Source organism: Sciurus carolinensis, chromosome 3, assembly GCF_902686445.1.
Source record: "Sciurus carolinensis chromosome 3, mSciCar1.2, whole genome shotgun sequence".
In the NCBI taxonomy this organism is placed as follows: domain Eukaryota; kingdom Metazoa; phylum Chordata; class Mammalia; order Rodentia; family Sciuridae; genus Sciurus; species Sciurus carolinensis.
Window position 1 is genome coordinate 11428706 of NC_062215.1, and position 20125 is coordinate 11448830.

Genomic DNA, 20125 nt, shown 5'->3' on the forward strand with positions numbered 1-20125 from the left:
TGCCAGAAAGGACCAAAGTCCAAAAAAGCGGCCCCTGTTCCCCCAATACTCTTCAGCGATACGTGCTCCTACTCACAGAAACTCATTGAGATAAACACAATAATTAACAATAATCTCTCTTATTAACTGGGCCCTTACCAAATACCAAGTTGAGCGCTCCTAAGCATAATGTGAGGTTCTTCCCTGAACTATTCCATTGAATCCATAGGACAAACCTTCGAGCCAGGTGCTCTCATCCCCATTTTTTTTTTTTTTTTTTTCCAGATGAGGAAACCAAAGTGCAGAGAGAGGAAATAATTCACGCAAGGTCACACAGCTAGCAAATGGTAGAATCAGAATTCGAAGCCAGGCCTAACTATCCAGTCGGCACCCTCACCCACTCAACCTTCTAGGGCAGCGATTCCCATCCATAAATGCAGTCAGAATCACTGGAGGGGCTTTTACAAAATTCTCCAGGCTAAAGCCCCTTTCCTACAGATGTGATTTAACTGGCATGGACACCAATCTCTTTAGAGGATCTTCCAGTGACTGAATGTGGGGCAGTGTGCATCCCTGGTCAGATCAGGGAGTAGACGCATTTCAAAACCAAATGGAGCTTATGTCCTGCTCAATCACAGGTTTTCGACTGCCCTCGCCTTTATACCTTTATGCCACCGCGTCATAAATGTGACCTGATAAGTTACAGCAAGAACAATACGTGAGTCCATGAACTAAACTTCTGTGCATTTGGTTTAGATAAGCTGGAATACTTCAATCCAAGTCTCACATTAAAAATGTGAGTGAGTTGTTTGGGGGCGTTCTGTTGAGAAATGCTCAGCTTATGGCCGTGAGAATACGTCTCAATGCATCTGTGGTGAGTTATGACTCTAATTAAAGCAGAACCTCTTACTTAAAGAAATAAATATTTAGCCTCAGTAACCAAAATACAAACAGAACTATGATTCATGGCTTTGCTTACTGGTTCTCCCCTGGCTACAGGAGTGAAGTGACATTCCGTGATGCATCATGACAGGGGCAGAGACCGGGTGAGGAGACTCACCACTGCCTACGCCTGTGAATAGCAGCCCTTCCCGGAAGGGACCCAACGGCCATGCTTCACTGAGTCACAGGGCAGCGTTGCCCGGAAGGTGTGCAAACTTCTCTATTCAGCAGGATGACCCTGCGGGGACTCGTGTAAGATTCGGATTCTATACCCAGAAATTCGAATTCAGGGAGTCTAGGGTGGGACTCTGGTTCTAGAAGATTCTAATGCCAATGGTCAGGAGACCAGAGTTGGAGGAGCACAGCTGGGTCATCCAGGAGGACACCTCGGGAGCCAGGCAGAGCGGAGTCCCAACTCCAGGGCCACTCCTGCTCATCACGTGGCCTCGGGCAGCATCTGGAACCTCCCACGATTATTAAGCCTCTGGGCCACCAGCGGGGGAAGGGATTGTACCTCCAGAGCATGGGGACAGTTACATAAGACCGTGGATATAAAGCTCAGAGCAAGGTTCTCTGATACAGAGCCTGTCCCCAAAGCGTCCAACAAACGCAAATCCCTCTCTCTCAAAAATAATTTTAAAAATTACCTAAAGGTAGAAAATAGCCCAGGTGGGCTGATGGAGCGCTTTCCCAGCGTGCGCAAGGAGTTGCGACCCCCAGGCCAGGTGGCAGGCTTGCAGCTACACACTGAAGACAGCCCTCTTCAGGGTGATGTGAGCAGTACTTTTCTTTTTAACTAATTTCGAATGTCACTAGACAGGGCCCTCTCTCCAATTTACTGGATCCCTAAGACTGCCCCCAACGTGTTCCTGTGTGTTCCCTGCCTGTCCCACGGAGGCACGCACACCAGAGGCCCCTCTGGAAGGCGGTCCTGAGGAGTGCACGTTCTACAACCTTCCAGAGAAGGCGTCTTCGTTTCTAAACACAGCGAGGTGCCTTTGCCAGGGATGCCAGCGGCATGCTAGTTTTCTAGAAACACAGGGCAGCCAGGACTCGGTGTGGACGCAGGTCCATCGCTGGCCTGGGGTGGCCTAGAGCGTGGTAGTGGTAGGGACATTCCACCAAGCCTGGTGGACACAGCCCAGAAAGAGACAGACTTGGACTTCTGCTGGGTCCCAGTCGGAGCCGACGGCATGTGCCTCTGTCCCCCCAGCATCCCTGACCTTTCCTCGCCCTACCCCCTGCCTCATGCCAGACCCAAGGTGCAGAGCCGTGTCCGGTGGGAAGCGTTATGTAAGGCCCCCGATAGCATCGGATTACAAACAGCCAAGGTCTCCCAGAAGTGCCCGCGCCAAAGGCAACACACTGTTTCCTCATCACCAAGGGGAAGGAAGGAACAGTTCTGCTCTTCCAATAAAACAAGGGAAGATTTTCCAGACAGGAGCAGTCCGGCAGGGGGGAAACAAGGTGTCGGCTCTGTCCCGGGAAGGAAACAGCTTCAGAGTGGAGGAGGAGAGTGGCCGCCAGGACCAGGCCTCCTGTGGACGGGCCAGCGGGCCTAGTGACTCTGGTGTGGCTCTGCTTCCCGGCTGCATCCTCCTGGTGGGGCGAGGGCCAAGCACCCTCAGTCCAGCGCCGGTGAAGAGACGACTCCAGGAGACGCTGCCTCATCGCATCAGCTGAGCCCGCGGCTTGGCCAGGACAGGGAAGGGAAACAGCATGTGGCCTGACATAGCAGGCCTTCAGGAGAAAGAAGCAGGGCTCCGGGTACTGTTTGTCCTACTCCGTTGCGAAAACATTGACCCTCCTCTCCCTTTCATCTGCTCTCGAGGCTGGCCCCCTTGCTGCGGATGTGCAGGCATCCCACTGCCGAGGAACCTGGGTGAGGAAGAGCAGGTGGTCCCGAGGAACCCCAGCCCCGCTGACCCACGGGCCTAGCTCCCGCCCGGCTGCCTGCAGGTTTCATGCAGGGTTTTGCCCAGCTTCCCAGAACCCCCCGCAGTGTTCCAGGCAGAGAGGAGGAAGGAGGCTGTGAACAGTTGACAGGAAGCTGGCTGGAATGAGCAATGGGAAGTGTTTACCCCTAAGAAACTGCCTTTCAGAGCCTCTGCTCTCAGACTGCCCCGAGAAGAGAAGAGAATGGCATAGAGCCCCTGCGCAAAGTCAACCGCTGTGCCCACAGATACCTTTATCAAGCCACAGGCTGGTCCAAAACACAGTGCAACCACGACATGACCAAAATCCAGCTCAGAGCCAAGTTTCCCAAGACAGAGGCCCACAACACGTCCACTGCCAGCTGTGTGCTATTTCAGGGGCCTGGTACTTCCATAGGAAAATGTTTTTCAGGGCATTTTCCAAACCTCCTTCCACTCCTCTCTTGGTGGGGTACACCCAGATCTTCTCAGCTAGGAAGGAGCAGCAGTCTGATGGGGATTATTAGTGGAGGCCAAGCAGGAGGCTGGGAGTCCCTGGCAGTAGCCAGTTGATTGTCCCCACACTGAATGGAGCGGGGTCCACAGGCCCACAAGGCAGAAGAGGAGACCGAGATTCCTACGCTGACTAAGCAGCAGTGGAGACTCAGACCAGTCCGACCTCCAAAGATGTTAGCTCTCTCCATCTTTCCACTGGGCCTCCCACAGATCTAGAAACATTCAGACTGTCCAGGGGCTAAAGGCGTGTTCCTTAACAACCGAGAGGTTCAAAGAAGCAAGACAAGATTTTCCAGACAGCTGAGCCATTCTCAGGATATAAAAAGATCTGAGTTAGAGCAATTACATGGGCTGAGGAATGAGCCAGCGGTGGGCAGAGCCAGCGGTGGGCAGACAGCGCGGTCCCCTCCGTTCCTGCCTGGCCTGGGGTCAGCCCCTCGGCCTCAGTTTTCTCACCTGGCCCAGATGGTGAGTGGAATAAAGATCGCTGCGGTCTCTTCCAACTCTGCCATTCTTCGAAAGTCAGGATATTCCTGGAGATTCTGCCTCTGGCTTCTCTCCTTTATAATTTCTGGTTCAAGGGAAACGAATCCAGCGCTTGCCCTCCTTATTCTCAAGTCCAACGATGTGAACTCAGTGGTGTGCCGGGGAGGGGTCGGTGGAATGGGGGGCAATGGTCTGAAGGATACGGGCTTTTCTGGGGGGTGGGCAGACAATGTCTTGGACCCTCACAGACGGGTGAGGAACCAACACCGTGAATGTGGTTAATGCCACTGAACTGGACAAATTTAAAATGGTTAACTTTGTGGGAGATGAATTTCACCTCAATTTCTAAAATTAATGTCGCTTTCACGCTTGAATTCCACAAGTTCACATTTCTTTAAAAATCGAGACCTAAATCATTCACCTGAAAGAAAAGAGCTTTGCATACTGACCCTGCCTCTCTCTATTCTACCTGGATGCCCTCCTACTGTGACCTTCCCACTCCTGCCCAGAACCTCCCTTCTATTACCTCCCTGTCTCCTACTCGGGCTTCACAACTGAAACCACCAAGTGGAGGTCTATTTGCAGTATTCAATATGGCAGCCCCTGGCCCTGTGTGGCTAACTGAGCCCCTGAAGCGTGGCTAGTGTGAGCAAGGAACTCCATTTTCATTAATTTTAATTGAAACAGGCACATGTGGGTCCTGTCTCCTGTACTGAGCAGCGTTACTCTAGACAGATGGCTCTTAAATTTTAACCTGCGTCATCACCTGAAGGACGTGATAAAGCCCAGCTTGCTGGGACCCATCCCCCATGAAGTTCTTGGGTAGCACTCATGATGCTGGTCCAGGGACCACACTTTGAGAACCACTGGCCAGAGTCGAATGTTCTAGACTTGGAGGACTCTAGACTCATAGGGTGTAGACATGGATGTCCTAAGTTGGTGGTTTTCAAAGTGTGGTGTCTAGACCAGCCACAATGGCACCATCTGGTGCAAAGAAAACAAATCTCCACTGCCAGCCTGGATGGACCACTGGGGTCAGCAATGGCAGGGTCCCTAAAGGCCTGTCATTTCTTGAGGTCAGGGGCCTTGTTGTTCTTTGTATCCCCAGCACTGAGCCCTGCTCCTGGCACATAGGAGGTGCTCAGCCAATAGAAAGACTAGGAAAGAGTAGGTACTCAACACACTCCAAAAAGAAGGGAAGGAGACACAGAAGTCGCCCGCTGGGAAACATATTTCTTATTGGGTAATATTTTCCCCTCAGAGAATGGGGCAGTATCCTGCAACCACAGTCACTGTCCCAAAATACCTTATTAGCCTGGCCTGGGGGCACACACCTGGAATCCTGGCTGAGGCCGGAGGATCACAAGTTCAAGGCCAGCCTCAGCAACTTAGCAAGGCCTTAAGTAATTTAGTGAGACCCTGTCTCCAAATAAAAAATAAATAAGTAAAAAGGACCAGGGATATATCTCAGTGGTAAATCACCCCTGGGTTAATCCCCAAAATAAACAAACAAAAAAAATGTATGAGTGTACCTTTCCCCCCACAACCTCACAACATATTCTTGATAATTGCCATTGTAACTGCAGTGAGCTGGAAACTTAGAGTAGTTCTGATTTGCATTTCTCTAATTGCTAGAGATGATGAACATTTTTTCATATGTTTGCTGATCGATTGTATATCCTCTTCTGTGAAGTGTCTGTTCAGTTCCTTAACCCATTTATTGATTGGGTTATTTGTTTTTTTGGTGTTGAGTTTTTTGAGTTCTTTATACATCCTGGAGACTAATGCTTTATCTGAGGGGCATGGGGTAAAGATCTTCTCCCCATCTGTAGGCTCTCTCTTCTGTTTCTTTTGCTAAAAAGAAGCTCTTTAGTTTGAGTTCATCTCACTATTCTCGATTTGACTTCTTATGCTTTGGGGGTCTTGTTAAAAGCCTGTCTTCTACGGGGGAAAGAGACAAATAAGGTGGGTCTTCAGATATGAGATCAGCAGGTCATCTTAGGGAACTGAAAGCTTCCCATGGAGAAGTCACTTATTTACAGATCTTTATCCCCAGGTCCCTGGTCCTCATACCTCCTAGACCATAACCTGGAGGGTTCTGATTGCTGGTTGCCCAGGTTTTCTAGTTGAGCACTAAAGATGACAGCCTGGTCCATGGGTGTCCCAGGTCCTGAGGGGAGGGATTAGAATCAGCTCATGCAGAGTACAGTGGCACAAGGCTATAATCCCAGCCACTGGGGAGGCTGAGGCAGGAGACTTGCACATTTGAGGCCAGTCTCAGCAGCTTAGAGAGGCCCTAAGCAACTTTGTGAGACCTCTTCTCAAAATAAAAAATATAAAGGGCTGGGGATATGGCTCAGTGGTAACATTGAACATTGAGTTCAATGCTCAGTACCCCTCCCCCCACACAAAAAAATGAGCTCATGCAACCAACCACTCCCAGATATACTGTCGCTCTCTGGGCTCTTTGCTTGCAGGCATTGGATACATTCCCACCCACTTCTGTACCCTGCAGCTTCTCCTCCTGACCCGGTTATCTCCAGGCATCGGAACGCAATCATAGCCTTTTTGAACATCAGGGAACCCAAAAGAGCAATATAAACACCCAAAGCCCCAGAGCTGAAGTGGGCCAATCAGTGAGGTGAGGGACAGGTCCCGTCTCCTGACCCCTGACCCCAATCTCCAGACCCAAGACGTGACCCCAGCCTGACAGTCCCTCGCCTGCGAAGCTCTCAAGGGACCTGATCCAAAGGACGCCAGGTTGAAGTGGACAAGTACAAGTGAGGGATCAGCATTTCTTTCCCACCACCAGACACCAGGGACAAGAAAGCTCAGAAACTTGGAGTAGCCCATGGACGAACAGGAACAGAGTGTGAGTCCTCCGGCCCGGGGACAGCTAGGGCTGCCGCTCAGCTCGGAGTGGCAGGCGTAGAGAAAACCCAGCCCAGATTTAAAACTCTGTCATGGACAGTCCTCAGGAGGGGTGATCCTGTCTCAGAACACCCTCGGATACAAGGACCTTCTAAAATTTTAATTTTATTTATTGTAGAGCTGGGGATCAAACCCAGGGCTCCGCATATGCTAGGTGAGCTCTACCACTGAGCCACATCCCCATCCCTTTTAATATATATAAATTTTTTTATTATTTAGAGACAGGGTCTCGCTAAGTAGCTGAGGCTGGCTTTGAACTTGCAATCCTCCTGCCTCAGCCTCCCGAGCTGCTAGAATCACAGGCAGGCACCACTGCACCGGGCCTTTAGTTTTCCTTTAAATGAATGTATCATAACTTCTCTGGGCACTCTCCTCTTGCTGATACTGGGATTATGCCCTACTTTTATAAAAAAAAAAATACTACAATGACCACTCATCATCATCACGTACATCATCACGTACTTGGTTGTTTCCTTACGATGAATGCTCACAGGAGGGATCAATGTATCAAAGCCTTTGGTCCATAGGCCATATTGTCCCAGCATGGCTGCTCTCTCAGAGACTGAGGTCCTTGCGGGGAACTTTCCCAGAGCAGATGGGAGCTGAGCTGGAGGCCGGAGGATGTTTAAACAGAACCCGAAGCAGTGGTGGGAGGTGAGATGGTACAGCCCAGAGAGCACCAACTTGAACTGCAGGGGCAAGCCTGGCTCTGTCTCATAAACTGTGTGACTTTGGACAAGTTACTTAACCTCTCTGAGCATCTTTCTTCATCTGTAAATGAAGCTGTTATTACTTACCTTTCCCTTGCATAAGGGTACGCTAAATATTTCTCGAATGAATGAAATAAATTAATGGATGGATGGAAACAGAAGACAAGGAGAGGAGAAGAGGAGGAAAGCAAAGCAAGGTTTGCAGGCTGCCTTATCAGACCACAGGCTGGTCCTCTTAGGGGGCTCCTGGGAGAAGGATCAATAGGGGTGCTCCAGGCTGAACAGATGTTTGCCCTCTGTCCCAACTCGTTTCTCCGGGAGCCAGTGGCTGGTGAGCCCCTGGGCCACAGTGACGGCCCCCAGGCTGGGATGCACACTGGCCCTCCCAGAGGCAGAATCCCATGCCCCAGCCAACCCCAGGCGAGTCCTCTACCTTGACGGGCTTGCCACAGTCCAGTGAAGGGACCCACGCTGCCCGCCAGTTCACACTTCTGAGCCCACGGGCCATTGTCTCCTGGAAACCAGAGAAGCAACACTCAATGGCCAAGGGGCTGGGGGCCACGGACACCCAGGCTCCCCCGGTGGCCTATATCCCTGTGCACGCAGGAGACTGCACAGAGGACTTGTCGAATTAACCCTGAGCCCCACCCTTGAAGAAGCGCCCTGGACCAGAGCCGCCTCTGCTAAGCTGTCTGGGGTGGGGCTCCCTGCCCAGCTGTCCCCGAGCCCCCTGCCCTACACGGCTTGCCTTGCTTGTGGTTTTAGCGAGCCCCTTGGCACTGGCGTCAGCACCACCGGCCACCACTCACTGAGCAGCTATTATGCACCCGCTGCCTCATGCCCAGCATCTCGTAAGCCTCCAACGTGCTGTGCAGGAGATTCTACCACTAACCCAAGGGTTCGAAGCACTGCTCCGTCTGTCCGGACCTGTCCAGGGAGCCGTGGAGGCCGGGCAGACACACGCTCAGCATGGAGGCCAACCACCCTCATCAGGGTCCCAAGTTCAAAGCGAGCCCCTGCCCGGTTAAAGAGGATCATTGACGGGCTCTGCTCCTGGCTCTCACCACTTTACCTGTAAACCAGAGGAACGTGTTTTCTTTCGCCGTGTGGTCGACTTCGTCCTTGATCCGACCCACCAGACTGTCCATCTCCCGGAGACCTGCGCAGTACGGGCTTCGGCCCCACGGGTTGGCCCACGGCCTGGGCCCAGCCAAGGGCACATGCATGTGCGCCAGGCCCACGTAGAGCAGGAAGGGCCTCCCGCTGGCACTGAAACGCACGGGAGACACGACAGGTAACCCCGCCCCTGGGATCCTCCCTGACCCGGGGGTCCCCGAGGGTCTGCCAGGGACTCAAGGACACACTTATCAATCACCTTCCAAGGAAATGTGGAGATCATCTGGCGAGCTGCTTATAAACGAGAATGCCGCAAGAATAGTCCTTCAGCCTCTACTGAGAACGTCTGAGAGGGACGCGCCATGTCCCGGCCCCTCCTCCTCTAACCCCACGCTCCCTCCATCAGATGAACCAGCCGCTCAGCGGATGACAGGCCTGCCCGGGTTAGACCACTAGAAAGTCACAGGGTCTCCGATCTGGCTGAGGGCAAAGCCCATGCTCTTAACTGCTGCCCTGTAGGGTCCCAGCATCCAGACCATCACGGCCACCCTAAGAAAGGAATGAACAGCTCACGTGGACCACAGGGCATCCCACGGATGTACATGACCAGCAGGAGACGTTTAAATCAAGGCTCTTTAGAAGCCTCAGTGCCTGGCTGCCTCTATGCAAATCCTGATCACCCTGGAAGATGCAAAATTAAAGGCTGGAAGGGAGGCAGGGAAGTCTCTATGCAAAGGCCCTGTGGCCTCTGGTATGGCTCAGAAAGCTGTCTTTCCCTATCCCATTCCCAGGCAAAAGCAGCTATAGAACTACCACCTGTCCTCTCCTGTAGCAGGGACCCTGGTGGAGGCCATTCCCACAGGCCACACCCACAGGAGGGGGTCTGTTAAAGCACACAGAGAAAGGGGGGTGAGTGAGCTCAGTCAAGTACACACAGGGCAGGGACAGAAGCAGGGCCCCTTTATACTCCAGTTCACCCAGACACGTGGCCTCCAAATGGTCCCCCTGTCCTCCTGAGCTCACTCTGGTCCACACCAGCCAGAGCCTCAGTCACGCCCTGGGAGCTTCTTGCACGCTGGCCCCCGAGGTCCACTGATAGGAACGGCCCTTGTCCTGAGCTCTCTCTGACAGGCATAGACGCCAGTCCCACGGCGGGGCCTCCGCCTTCCCGCATAGCCGAGGGCTTCCAAGCTGCCTGCTAAAGAAGCAGCCACAGGCCCCCCGGGCTGTTTGCATTCAGTTAACGAAAATTAAGTAAAATTAAAAATGCAGTGCTACAACCCAGATGACCCTTGAGGACATGCTGCTAAATCCAGTCACCCAAGGACAAATACATATGGCGGCAATTTTTATTTTACACATATGTAACACATCCAGATCTACGAAACTTCACCTAATGGCCTGTTTCGGCTCTTCTCCACCTTCAGAGATATCTCGTGAGTAGCTAGAAATCAGCTACGGTGAGATTATTTACCCCAAAGAAAACGGGAACCACTACAGGCCAGGATTGTGTTCCAAGAGCTTTTTGTGAAACATTTCCCAGCTCACTGCCACAAATGGGCCAGGAGTGGTTGCAATGGCCCACGCTCTGGCCCACCCCCCATCATCATCCTCCAGACTCCCACCTTCATCAAAGTCACATTAGTTGTTTATAACTGCTCAACTCACAATAGCTAGGTTGTGGAACCAACCTAGATGCCTTTCAGTAGATGAATGAATGGATAAAGAAACTATGGTATACATACACAATGGAATACTAGTCAGCCATAAAGAAGAATAAAATTATGGTATTTGCAGATAAATGGCTGGAATTGGAGAAGATCATGCTAAATGAGGTATGTCAGTCCCCAAAAACCAAAGGTTGAATGTTTTCTCTGATAAGTGGATGATGATACATGACGGGGTTGGGAGTGGCGGCGGGGGGGGGGGGCAGTAAGAGAAGAATGGAGGAACTTTGGATGGTATAGAGAAAAATGGGGCAGGAAGAGGCGGGGGTATGAAAGATGGTGGAATGAGACAGACATCATGACCCTAGGTACATGTGTGATTACACGAATGGTGTGAATCTACGTCGTGCACAACCATAGAAACGAAAAGTTGTACCCCAATTGTGTACAGCAAATCAAAATGCAGTCTGTAAAAATAAATAAATAAAATTTAAAAAAGAAAAAGTCACATTAGCACCTGGGGCCAGAAGTTCAAAGAGGCCGATGATAATGAGGGATGGTGGAGCGGACAGAAGAAAGACGCAGGCTTGGGAGATCTGTATCTGCATCTCAGGATTCTTTTATTTCATGATTATGCAACCCTGATTATAAGCAATTAACTTATTCTCCATCATCTGTAAAATAGGGAAACTCTACCTCCCTGGCAAAGTCGCTCTGATTTTTAACTGCCCCTAGCAAGCATTCAATAAACGGTGCTTTCCTATTAGTATTTCTGAACGCCTGCCCGCAGCAGTAAGGGTAAGTGGTACCCAGGGATGAACCTCCTTCCTGCATCCTGATGGCAGGCTAGAGTCACAAAGATGCCGTCAGGCAGGGTCTATGCAAACTGTCCCTGGGGCATCTGTCTCCGAAGCCACCTCTTTAGTATGGGCCTGTGCCAAATAGAAAATAGAATCTCTCAGGGTAGAAAATAAAAAGCCTGATGATAAGACAGCGGCTTCCACGTATGTTTAGCAACGTCTCCTTCAGTTAGGCCGCAGGGAAGGCTCCTGCCCAGCGGAGGCCAGGGCTGGAGGAGCACCTTCCATCGGTGCAAAGGGCTCTCTGGGCTCTGGGATCTGGGGTGTCATTTTTTCCTGCTTGCTTTTCTGTTTTCAGAGATCTCTAAAGCAACACACCGTGGTGTGGCACAACAAGCTGGTGAGCAGAGCAAAACCCCAGGGCCACCCAGAGGGGCCATCCCAGGAGAGACGGGGCAGGGCACAGAGAAGGCCGCAGCGCAAGACCCGGACCACCGCGCCAGGAGGACGCCTGCCTGGCCTTGGGAAAACGGGCCAGGGGCCCACTCGCTGGGAGGGTCGCCAGCGGGTGTCCGGCAGGGCGTCCCTGGCCCTGGGAGGAGGCGGGCAGCTCCGCCCCCCCCGTGACCCCGGGTGACCCCTGGGATCTCCAATGGGTGCGGCAGCGCGCCCGCCTCCCTTTGGACCTCGGCATCGCGCAGCCTCCGCGAGCTCAGACTCCGACAGTCCCCGTGCGCACCAGCCCGAAGCTTCAGTACACAGTTGCCATCGTCCAAGTCCCGGCCTCCTCCCGGCCTTGCGTCCCCTCCCAGGCTCTGCTTCCCGCCTCCTCCACCCTCCTGCCCCTCGGCCAGGCCCTCCCTGTCCCGGCAGCAGCCTCCTGCCTCGGCTTCCCGAGTCGCTGGGGTTATTACAGGCCTGTGCCACCGTGTTGGTCCCCATCCTGGGGCTCCGCCTCACCACCTCCTGTGAACCTAATTACTTCCCGAAGGTCCCACCTCCTAACACTATCCCGTTGGGGACTAGGGCTTCGACCGAGGATCCAGGGGGCGACACAGACACACACCCCTGACACTCTGGAACGCTGGCGCGGGACTGCGTTTCCCGGAAGCATCTGATTTCCAGTATCCTCAGCCACCATTCATTCCCACCCCAACACACTCACCCTTGTCGAACCCCGTCTGCACTATTCGGGTTCAATGCACAGCCCCAGACCCTCCCTGGAAAGGACCCCCCATGGTTTCCCGTCAGAGTTTTGGCTACTGCGTTAAAAACCCAAATCCAGGATTAGCTTTTAGCAATACTGCAGACAAAGGGCTCAACTCAAGTGAAGACCCAAGTAAACTTTCAAAGGCTGGGGATGGGTCCCTGTGGTCAGGAATTTGCCTAGTAAGTGTGAGGTCCTAGGTTCAGTCCCCAGTGCCACACACACACACACACACATGCACACACACGCACACACGCGCACACACGCACACACATGCACACACACGCGCATGCACACACACGGACCTTCTTAGGAGGCCTAGGGTGAGGTTGTTTCTTGCCAAGAAAAGGCAGGAAGACACACTTGAGGGACACCTGGTAGTTCTGACAAACAGGTCCAAGCGGAAGGAAGGGCAGGTGGGGTGGGGTCCTGGGAGAGGAAGGAGCGTGGGTCCAGGGGCCTTTTCTGCCTGGGAACTACCTTCTGCAGAGTTAGAAGCCAACGGGGTTCATGACTTTCAACTAATTAATAAACTAGCAAATGCTTCACTTTTTTTCATTTGATAAGGAGAATGTAGTTCATTCACATCTTAAGTCATTAATTAACTGGTGAATGTCCGGGTACCATACCCACGGCACAGTAGGCATTAAATAGTCCCTTGTCCCCAGCCATAGCTCCCCCTCAGAGACCTATGCTGTTTGAGGCATGAGGTGGTAGTGCACGCCTGTGATCCCAGCAACCCAGGAGGCTGAGGCAGGAGGATCACAAGTTCAAGGCCAGCCTCAGTAACTTAGTGAGATCCTGTCTCAAAATAAAAAAAGAAAAAGAAAAAGAACTTGGGCGATAGCTCAGTAGTAGAGCACCCCCAGTTGCGGTGTGGGGGTGGGGAGAAGACTATGAAGGAAAAAAAGAGAGAAGAGAAAGAATCTCTCTGTCCTCAGAAGCAAGAGAAGACTGTCCCCACCTGCCATGGTACACAATGACCTAAAACCATCTCAAAGTTCCAGGGATATGAACCCTCCAGAGGAGAGAAGGAACTTTGCCCTTTTTATAGTAACAATCTGAGAAAAATCAATAATGTTTCTCAGAAAAGTCCAGCTGAACGATCCAGATGCCATCTCGAAGGCCCGCGGGGGCTGCTCCTGAGAGTAAGGCCTTGAGCAGTTGATTTTATCACCGAGAATACACGATGACTGGCTCTCCCACATTGCTGACTCTCCCCTGCTCACCTCTCCAGAAAAGTCCGGCATGGTGAGCAGAGGCTGGAAGACGCTTGCACATTTGAAGAACGGATCTGATCCCCATCCACAGGGGGAGTCTAAAGTCTGCACAAGCACATGCTCATGTAGGGTGAGGCTGCGGACCTAACGGAAATGATCCCGTGGCCCTGGAGGAGTTTATAATCTGGCAGGAAAAGAAGGTGAGCACACACCGGGTCACTCTGGGCTCCTACAAGACAGAGCTTGCAAACCAGCAGGCCTCACACATACGGGGTTTGTTAGAGACACGCTGTGGCCTGGGTTTTGTTTTTTTGCTTTTTGTTATTTTTCATTGGTAAATTCTAACGTTTTAAGATCATGAGATTTCACATAAAAGCTAAATATCCTGTCTGTCTTGGAAAATGGACATATCTGGCATTCCAGGTTCACATTCCCATGGAGCAGCATTATGCAGGTGGAGCTAGGTAGCAGCTGTTCCCTTACAGCTGTTCACGCAGGCCCCACCATTCCCTAATGCCCCACACTCAGCCTGCTTCCCTCTTTAAGGTTACCTTGTTGGTCCCTGTAGATGCAGAAATTGGTAACCTTTGTTTGACAGACTGAGCAATGACCTCCACAGATACCTGGGGTCCAATTCCTGGATTTTGAGAATGCTACCTTATATGGCAGGTGGGACCTAACAGGTGCGATTATGTTAAGGATCTTGAGATAGGGAGATTATCTGAGATTCCCCTGGTTGACCCTAAAGGAAATCACAAGTGTCCTTAAAAGAGGAAGACAAAGGGAGATTTGACAACAGATGTGGAAACGGCAATGCAACAGAATCAAGATCAGAATGACGTGGCTGTAAGCCAAGGAACACCAGCAGTCCCTGGAAACTAGAAGAGACAAGGAAAAATTTTCCACTGGAAACTCCAGAACGCAGCAGCCCTGCCAACACCTTGAGTTTAGCCCTCGAAGGCTCATTTCAAACATCTGTCCTCCAGATCTGCAGCAGAGTAAGTTACTGCCGCTCTGGCCACTAAGCGGGTGGTTGTCTGTTACAGCAGCAGCAGGAGACCGATACACCTCACTAACTCACCAACTCAACAGATGTGCCCAGACTAGAGGAGCAGGCCCTACTCTCAAGGAGCCTACAGTCCTGCAGGAGAAGACAGAATGATCCTGACCCTGGAATACCAGCAAAGTCAGACGTGGACACTCCCCGGGATGCAGGAAACCGTATGTGAGGAACTTCGAACCCAGGACTAGAGGTTCTGGGGGGGTGTCTTAGTTTAATTTAAAGAAGGCACGCGTGCATTCTTCTTTGTTGGGCGATACCACCACACTCTGCCGTGGCCTTGGGGGAGCTGAGGCCAGGGCACAGTGTGTGTGGCGGGGAAGAGGTCAAGGCCAGGGAGGCGGGCTCCTCACCTGGCCTGCTGGATGAACTGGGTCGCCTTCTCCGCGTACCTCTGCGCCAGGCTGCTCAGGTTCACGGGCTGTTCCACGATGTGGAGGTTTTCGTAGAGAGGCAGGGCGAGGTCTGTGTAGCAGTCCCTTCCAAGGCTCCTGCGTGGGAGCCACAGACAGGGAAGTGAAGACCATTTCCACAACTGAAGTAGCCACAGAGTAGAACGAAAAGCTTTTACTGCAAAGATTGCACACGGATACAGAACGCGTCACAACCTGGCTGCAAGTGGCTTCGCCAGTCGGTCGTTTCCTCCAAGTGTAAAACCAAGAGAGAACGCTTCCCTCCGTTCCCTTGGAACGGCTCTTCCTGTTCTTGGAAAGACTGGCCAGTCTGGGATGCTAACACTCTTACCGGGTAGGAACATGACTGCTCCCATTTTTCAGGGAGATACACTGAGGTCTGAACGGGACAGCTTATTCCAAGTAGAGTCCCTGAGCCAATGAGTGGTTCTTCTCTGACTTTCTCCACTGTCTAACTCTGTAGCTGGGCAACTTCTGGTCCTACTCCAAGTCCAGGGTCAGGAATTCATGGAACACAAAGTGTATTCTTTCTTTCTTTCTTTTTCTTTTTGCGGTGCTGGGGATTGAACCCAGGGCCTTGTGCTTGCAAGGCCAGCACCCTATCCACTGAGCTACATCCCCAGCCCCACAAAGTGTAATGACAGGATGTAAGATCTAAGAAGGGCTGGGCACTTTTAATTCTGAACCCTGTCTGAAGAATTTGGAGACATTTTTACAAGTGGAAGGCAAAGGGTAGAGGAACCCGACAAATAAGACTTCCCAGAGAAGCAAACGCCGCCCTGGGTCTCATGGACTCAAATGAGTCTGACGGACAGCTGCCCATCAGCCTGCCTGGTGGCCGCGACCTCAGACGAGTCACCGGGCTCTTCTGGAGTCTGCATTTCTCCTTGGTAACTGGACATCGTCCGTGTCTCTTTCCTGGAGCACGCGGAGCTTGAAAGGGGTGGACAGACGCTTTGGGCAGGAATTGAGGACAGACAAGTTTTCTGCCCCCACCTGTCTGTCACCACGGTCGACTAGGCGAGAAGGTAAGAACCGTGGAGAAGTTAGGGCTTCTGGAGCCTCTCGGGCCTTCAGTACCAGCGGCCTCCTAGTGCAAAGACCCGTGGAGAATCCAAAGCTCCCGGCTCCGCCCAGGTGGGTACATCCCCTTGCAGACGCTTGGCGGGGAGCTCAGACCAACCGCATTTTTTTTTTAAAGAAAGAGTTATTATTGCTGGGTGTTGTGATGCTGATCCCATACTTGTTGAATTTATCAGCTTTTTATTATCTGTGAGAATTCCACCATCATTTACATCTGTTGAGAGAAGGGTGACAGGGATGGAACCCAGGGGTGCTCTACCACTAAGCTACCTCCCAGTCCTTTGTATTTATTTATTTATTTTATTTTACTTTGAGACAGGATCTCCCTAAGTTGCTGAGGCTGGCCTCAAACTTGTGATCCTCCTGCCTCAGCCTCCAGAGTAGCTAGGATTCCAGAGACCTGCCACCCACACCTAGCAACTTGCTGCATTTCTAACAAGCACCCCGATGAGATCCACAGCGCTGCAAATGTGGAGGACACGGGCTGTGGATTCAGAGAGAACCAGATCAGAATCTTGATTCTTATCTCTCACCAGCTCTGGTGAGGGCAGGGTTAATACCTGCCTCACCCAGTGGTCAGGTGGATTACAGGTAAGGGTAGGGAATGCCTAGAATGTAACAATTCTCCACCAACAGCCATTATTACAGTAACTATTGTAACTAATGAACCAGCTGAGACTCACATACCCCAGTGGCTCAGACACCTGGTATTTCGTGTGACCTAAGAAATACCCCCACAGTGTGGCATTTGGACAAGTGAAGCAGAGGTCCTGTGCTGACGTATGACCCCAGGAAGGTGTAGGATCTATTTTCCAGGGGGTGCTAGGGGATGAACCCAGGGGTGCTGAGGGATGAACCCAGGGGTGCTTTCCCCCTGCGCTACATCCCCAGCCCTTTCTACTTTTTTTGGTTTGAGACTGGGTCTTGCTAAGATGCCAAAGGTCTCACTAAGTTGCTGAGGCTGGCCTCCAACTTGAGAGCCTCTCGCCTCGGCCTCCTGAGTCACGAGATTTTGGGTGCCCAGCTAATTACCTTTTCCTGATCATAACTGCATGCATGCTTATTGAGGACTATTTGGGAAATAAAATAAAAAAGAAGAAAGGGAAGCCCTTTAGCTATACAACCAGAGTGAGCCCTGGTTAACATTTCAGCACATCTCTTTGCAGTATATCTTGATAGGGCCACAAAGATATGGATATAGAGGTAGTGAAGATCTTTCTGATAACTTGCCTCTTCGTTTTTCACCTACAGTTATATCATGAGCATTTTTTACTGAATACATTTTAAAAACATCACCCAGGGCCTACGTGGCATTGCAACGTCAGAATTCTGGCTCACTGGTCTGCATGGGAAGATACGCCAAAGGATCTCTGTGTACTTTCTGGCCCTCTCACCCTGCCTCTCTCCTTATGTCCAGTGTCTAGGTCAGGTGAGCGGCCCAGGAGCAGAGCCAGCAGGCAGAGGAGGGAGGCCCCACCTGCGTGAGACCTTGGCTGCGTCTCTCCCCAGCACAGCTAAACAATCCAAGGAACCTGGAAAATTCCAACAGAAATATTCTGCAGCTCTCACCTTTGCATTAGGGTGCGAATAATGCATTTAAATTTCCACTGGACATATACTCTATCTTACTGGTTGTCTTTACTACCTCCTATCTGCATCTCCCACTTACTCTGGAGGGACCACAGCCTTAGGGCTTCGCCTTATTCTGAAGCTGGTAGCCAGTGTGCTGGAGAGCATTACCTCGAGGGGCCACGGCCGGGTGGACATGCTGGACAGGGAGGGTGGTTGAGGCCTGGGGCATCAGTGCAGCCCATATCATGGCTGTATGGAATCCCAAAATAGTAGTCAAAACCTGGAACAGAAGCAACCAACCGGTTAGCACGCCAGCTCAATTGTCTCTTCGTGTACCTGCCTTCTTACACCCAGGACAAAAATTTAATTTCCCATGGTTTAATAATGCAGTGCTCTGGAGTATGTCATTAAAAGAGGATTTGATTAATAGCCTTTTGAAGTATGCAAAGAAAATCACTCTGCCAGGTTCGGCTAGAAGACTGGTTTTGCAAACTACCTTGTGGTTCGAGTTAACCCAGGCCGGGAAGAACTGGAGAGAAAGGTTGACTATCTCACATTCTTAGGGAAATGTGGACACCTTCAGTAAGAATCTGGTGAAAACCTACTATACACGTGACACTTTAAAGGGAAAAAAATAAATCAATCCTACCCTCAAGGGACTTTCCATCTAAAAGGGAAATAAAATACATAGGTTAAGTCTTAAGAGATGGGCAAGAGAGTCAGAAGGTGCAGCAGCTGGGCAGGGGCGGGGGCAGGAATCTCGGATGCTTCTGGAAGGATGGGCCTGGGGTGGTGCTGGGATTGGGGCTGGGGTGGTGGCCTGCAGGGGAGGGAGGGAGGGAGGGAGGGCTGTGAGCACCAGACCTGAATGTCTGGTGTTGAAATTTTATTCTGACATCCAAAGGATAAAACTCAGAGCTAGCTAGAAGGCACAAATTCTCCAGGAAGCCTCCGTCAATCACCTGGGAGTTTTTCAGCTCTACTTCCCTTGAGGCGGTAAGAATGCAGATCTCCCCAAGAATAGTCTCTATCCAGGGCCTCCAGTGCCCGGCCTGGTGAACAGGGAGGGCTGGCCTCTGTTTCCTCTTCCGGCCTTCCCTGGGCCTCCCGCCTGCTGGGCTCACTTTTCCTACCTAACCCGGTTACCTCCAGTTCCCAGGTACTTGCGCCTTGGGGCCTTGGTGGCTTTGCCTGGAATTCCCTGCTGTGTCTCTCACGGGGAAGCTGACTATGTCCAGCCCAGTCCAGTTCTGCTGCAGTTTCCCAGAACCCCAGCCCCCCAAACCCCGTCCTCCATTCCTTTCCAAGTCCTAGCCCAGCCTGCAAACCTTTGAGCAGTGTGGGTGACATGGGGCTTCCCCAGTGGCGCTGCACTCCTTGAGTTGGGACATTAGGTCTTTGTTAACCCAATAGGTGGCGTAGACTGAAGGACTAGTTAATGTTAGTTGAACTAGGCAAAAAATAAAAAACAAAAACTGGACAGTTCCATGTGGACCTGGTTTGTGCAAATGTTTTGGATGCCCCACAGGTAAACATCACGACCCTGCAGTGTGACCGCGTTCAGTGTCAAGCCGAGCCAATTCCAGGGTCAGACAGTAAATATTTTCAGTTTTACGGGCCAGCTGGTCTCTGGTGCAGCTTCTCAACTCTGCTGTTGGGGTCCAAAAGGGCCCACCACGTGCGCACAGATGAGTACAGCCGCTTTCTGTACAAAGTTTACTTGCCAAAACAGGGGAGCTTACTGGAATCAGCCCTCAGGTCTATTTGGACCCCTGGTCTAGAGCACAGGTATCCTCTGACCCCAGATTTGGCAAGAAGCCCTGATGGTGCGGAAGCACCACCCGGAGAAACAGCCAAGGACTTTGGAAAACCCTCCCTATCTTGGTGAATTGGATGCGGAGAGAATCCATCACTCAGCAAAGGATGTTCAGAGAAGGGCTCTGGCCGCTTCATCTTGGCCTCCTTCCCCAGGCCCAGGGCGAGGGGTCTGAGAAGCTAAGAGCGGCAGGAAGGAGCCAAGAGGCAGTGTCCCCTGCAGGGACCTGCAGCCCCTGCTTCAGCAAACCCATCGGACACTTTGCACTTCATTCCAGAGCAGGCGTGTTGGGACCTCTTGGGGCCTAAAGTTCCCCAAGGCAGAAAGAGCTGGGAGAGGACAGGAAAGCGGGTGGGTCCATAATGGGGCGCCAGGCAGCAAGGAAGGGGGCCCAGGAAGTGCTGGCAAGAGATCGGTGGAGTCGCCGCCCAGCACCGACACCCCAGAGGCACCCGAGTGGCCTTGTGAACAAAGACGTCCTGACTTCGGGAGAATGACCCCCAGAGATCCTTATTTTCCGTTTCCCGAGTAGTGGATCCCCAAAAGTGTTCTTACCACGGAAGCTGGGGTGATAAGAGCCGTGGTGCCCGAGATGCCACTTGCCTGTGGTAAAACAAGACAGAGATGCTGAGAGGAATCTCCGGAGACCCCCAGACCCTGCAGGAGCTGGTGACACACTCGGTTCTCCATCGGC

General features: G+C 51.9%; 1 protein-coding gene across 1 annotated transcript in view; it reads right to left on the reverse strand.

Moving 5' to 3' along the window:
• The window catches only part of Arsg (arylsulfatase G), a 90108-nt gene that overhangs the window by 28242 nt on the left and 41741 nt on the right, over positions 1–20125 (reverse strand). Inside the window, exons 5-9 of the mRNA XM_047546419.1 lie at positions 19987–20034; positions 17784–17895; positions 14901–15038; positions 8550–8746; positions 7911–7991 (exon numbers count right to left, since the gene is read on the reverse strand). Coding sequence (XP_047402375.1) covers positions 7911–7991; positions 8550–8746; positions 14901–15038; positions 17784–17895; positions 19987–20034 — 576 coding nt within the window. The remainder of the gene's footprint in view (positions 1–7910; positions 7992–8549; positions 8747–14900; positions 15039–17783; positions 17896–19986; positions 20035–20125) is intronic.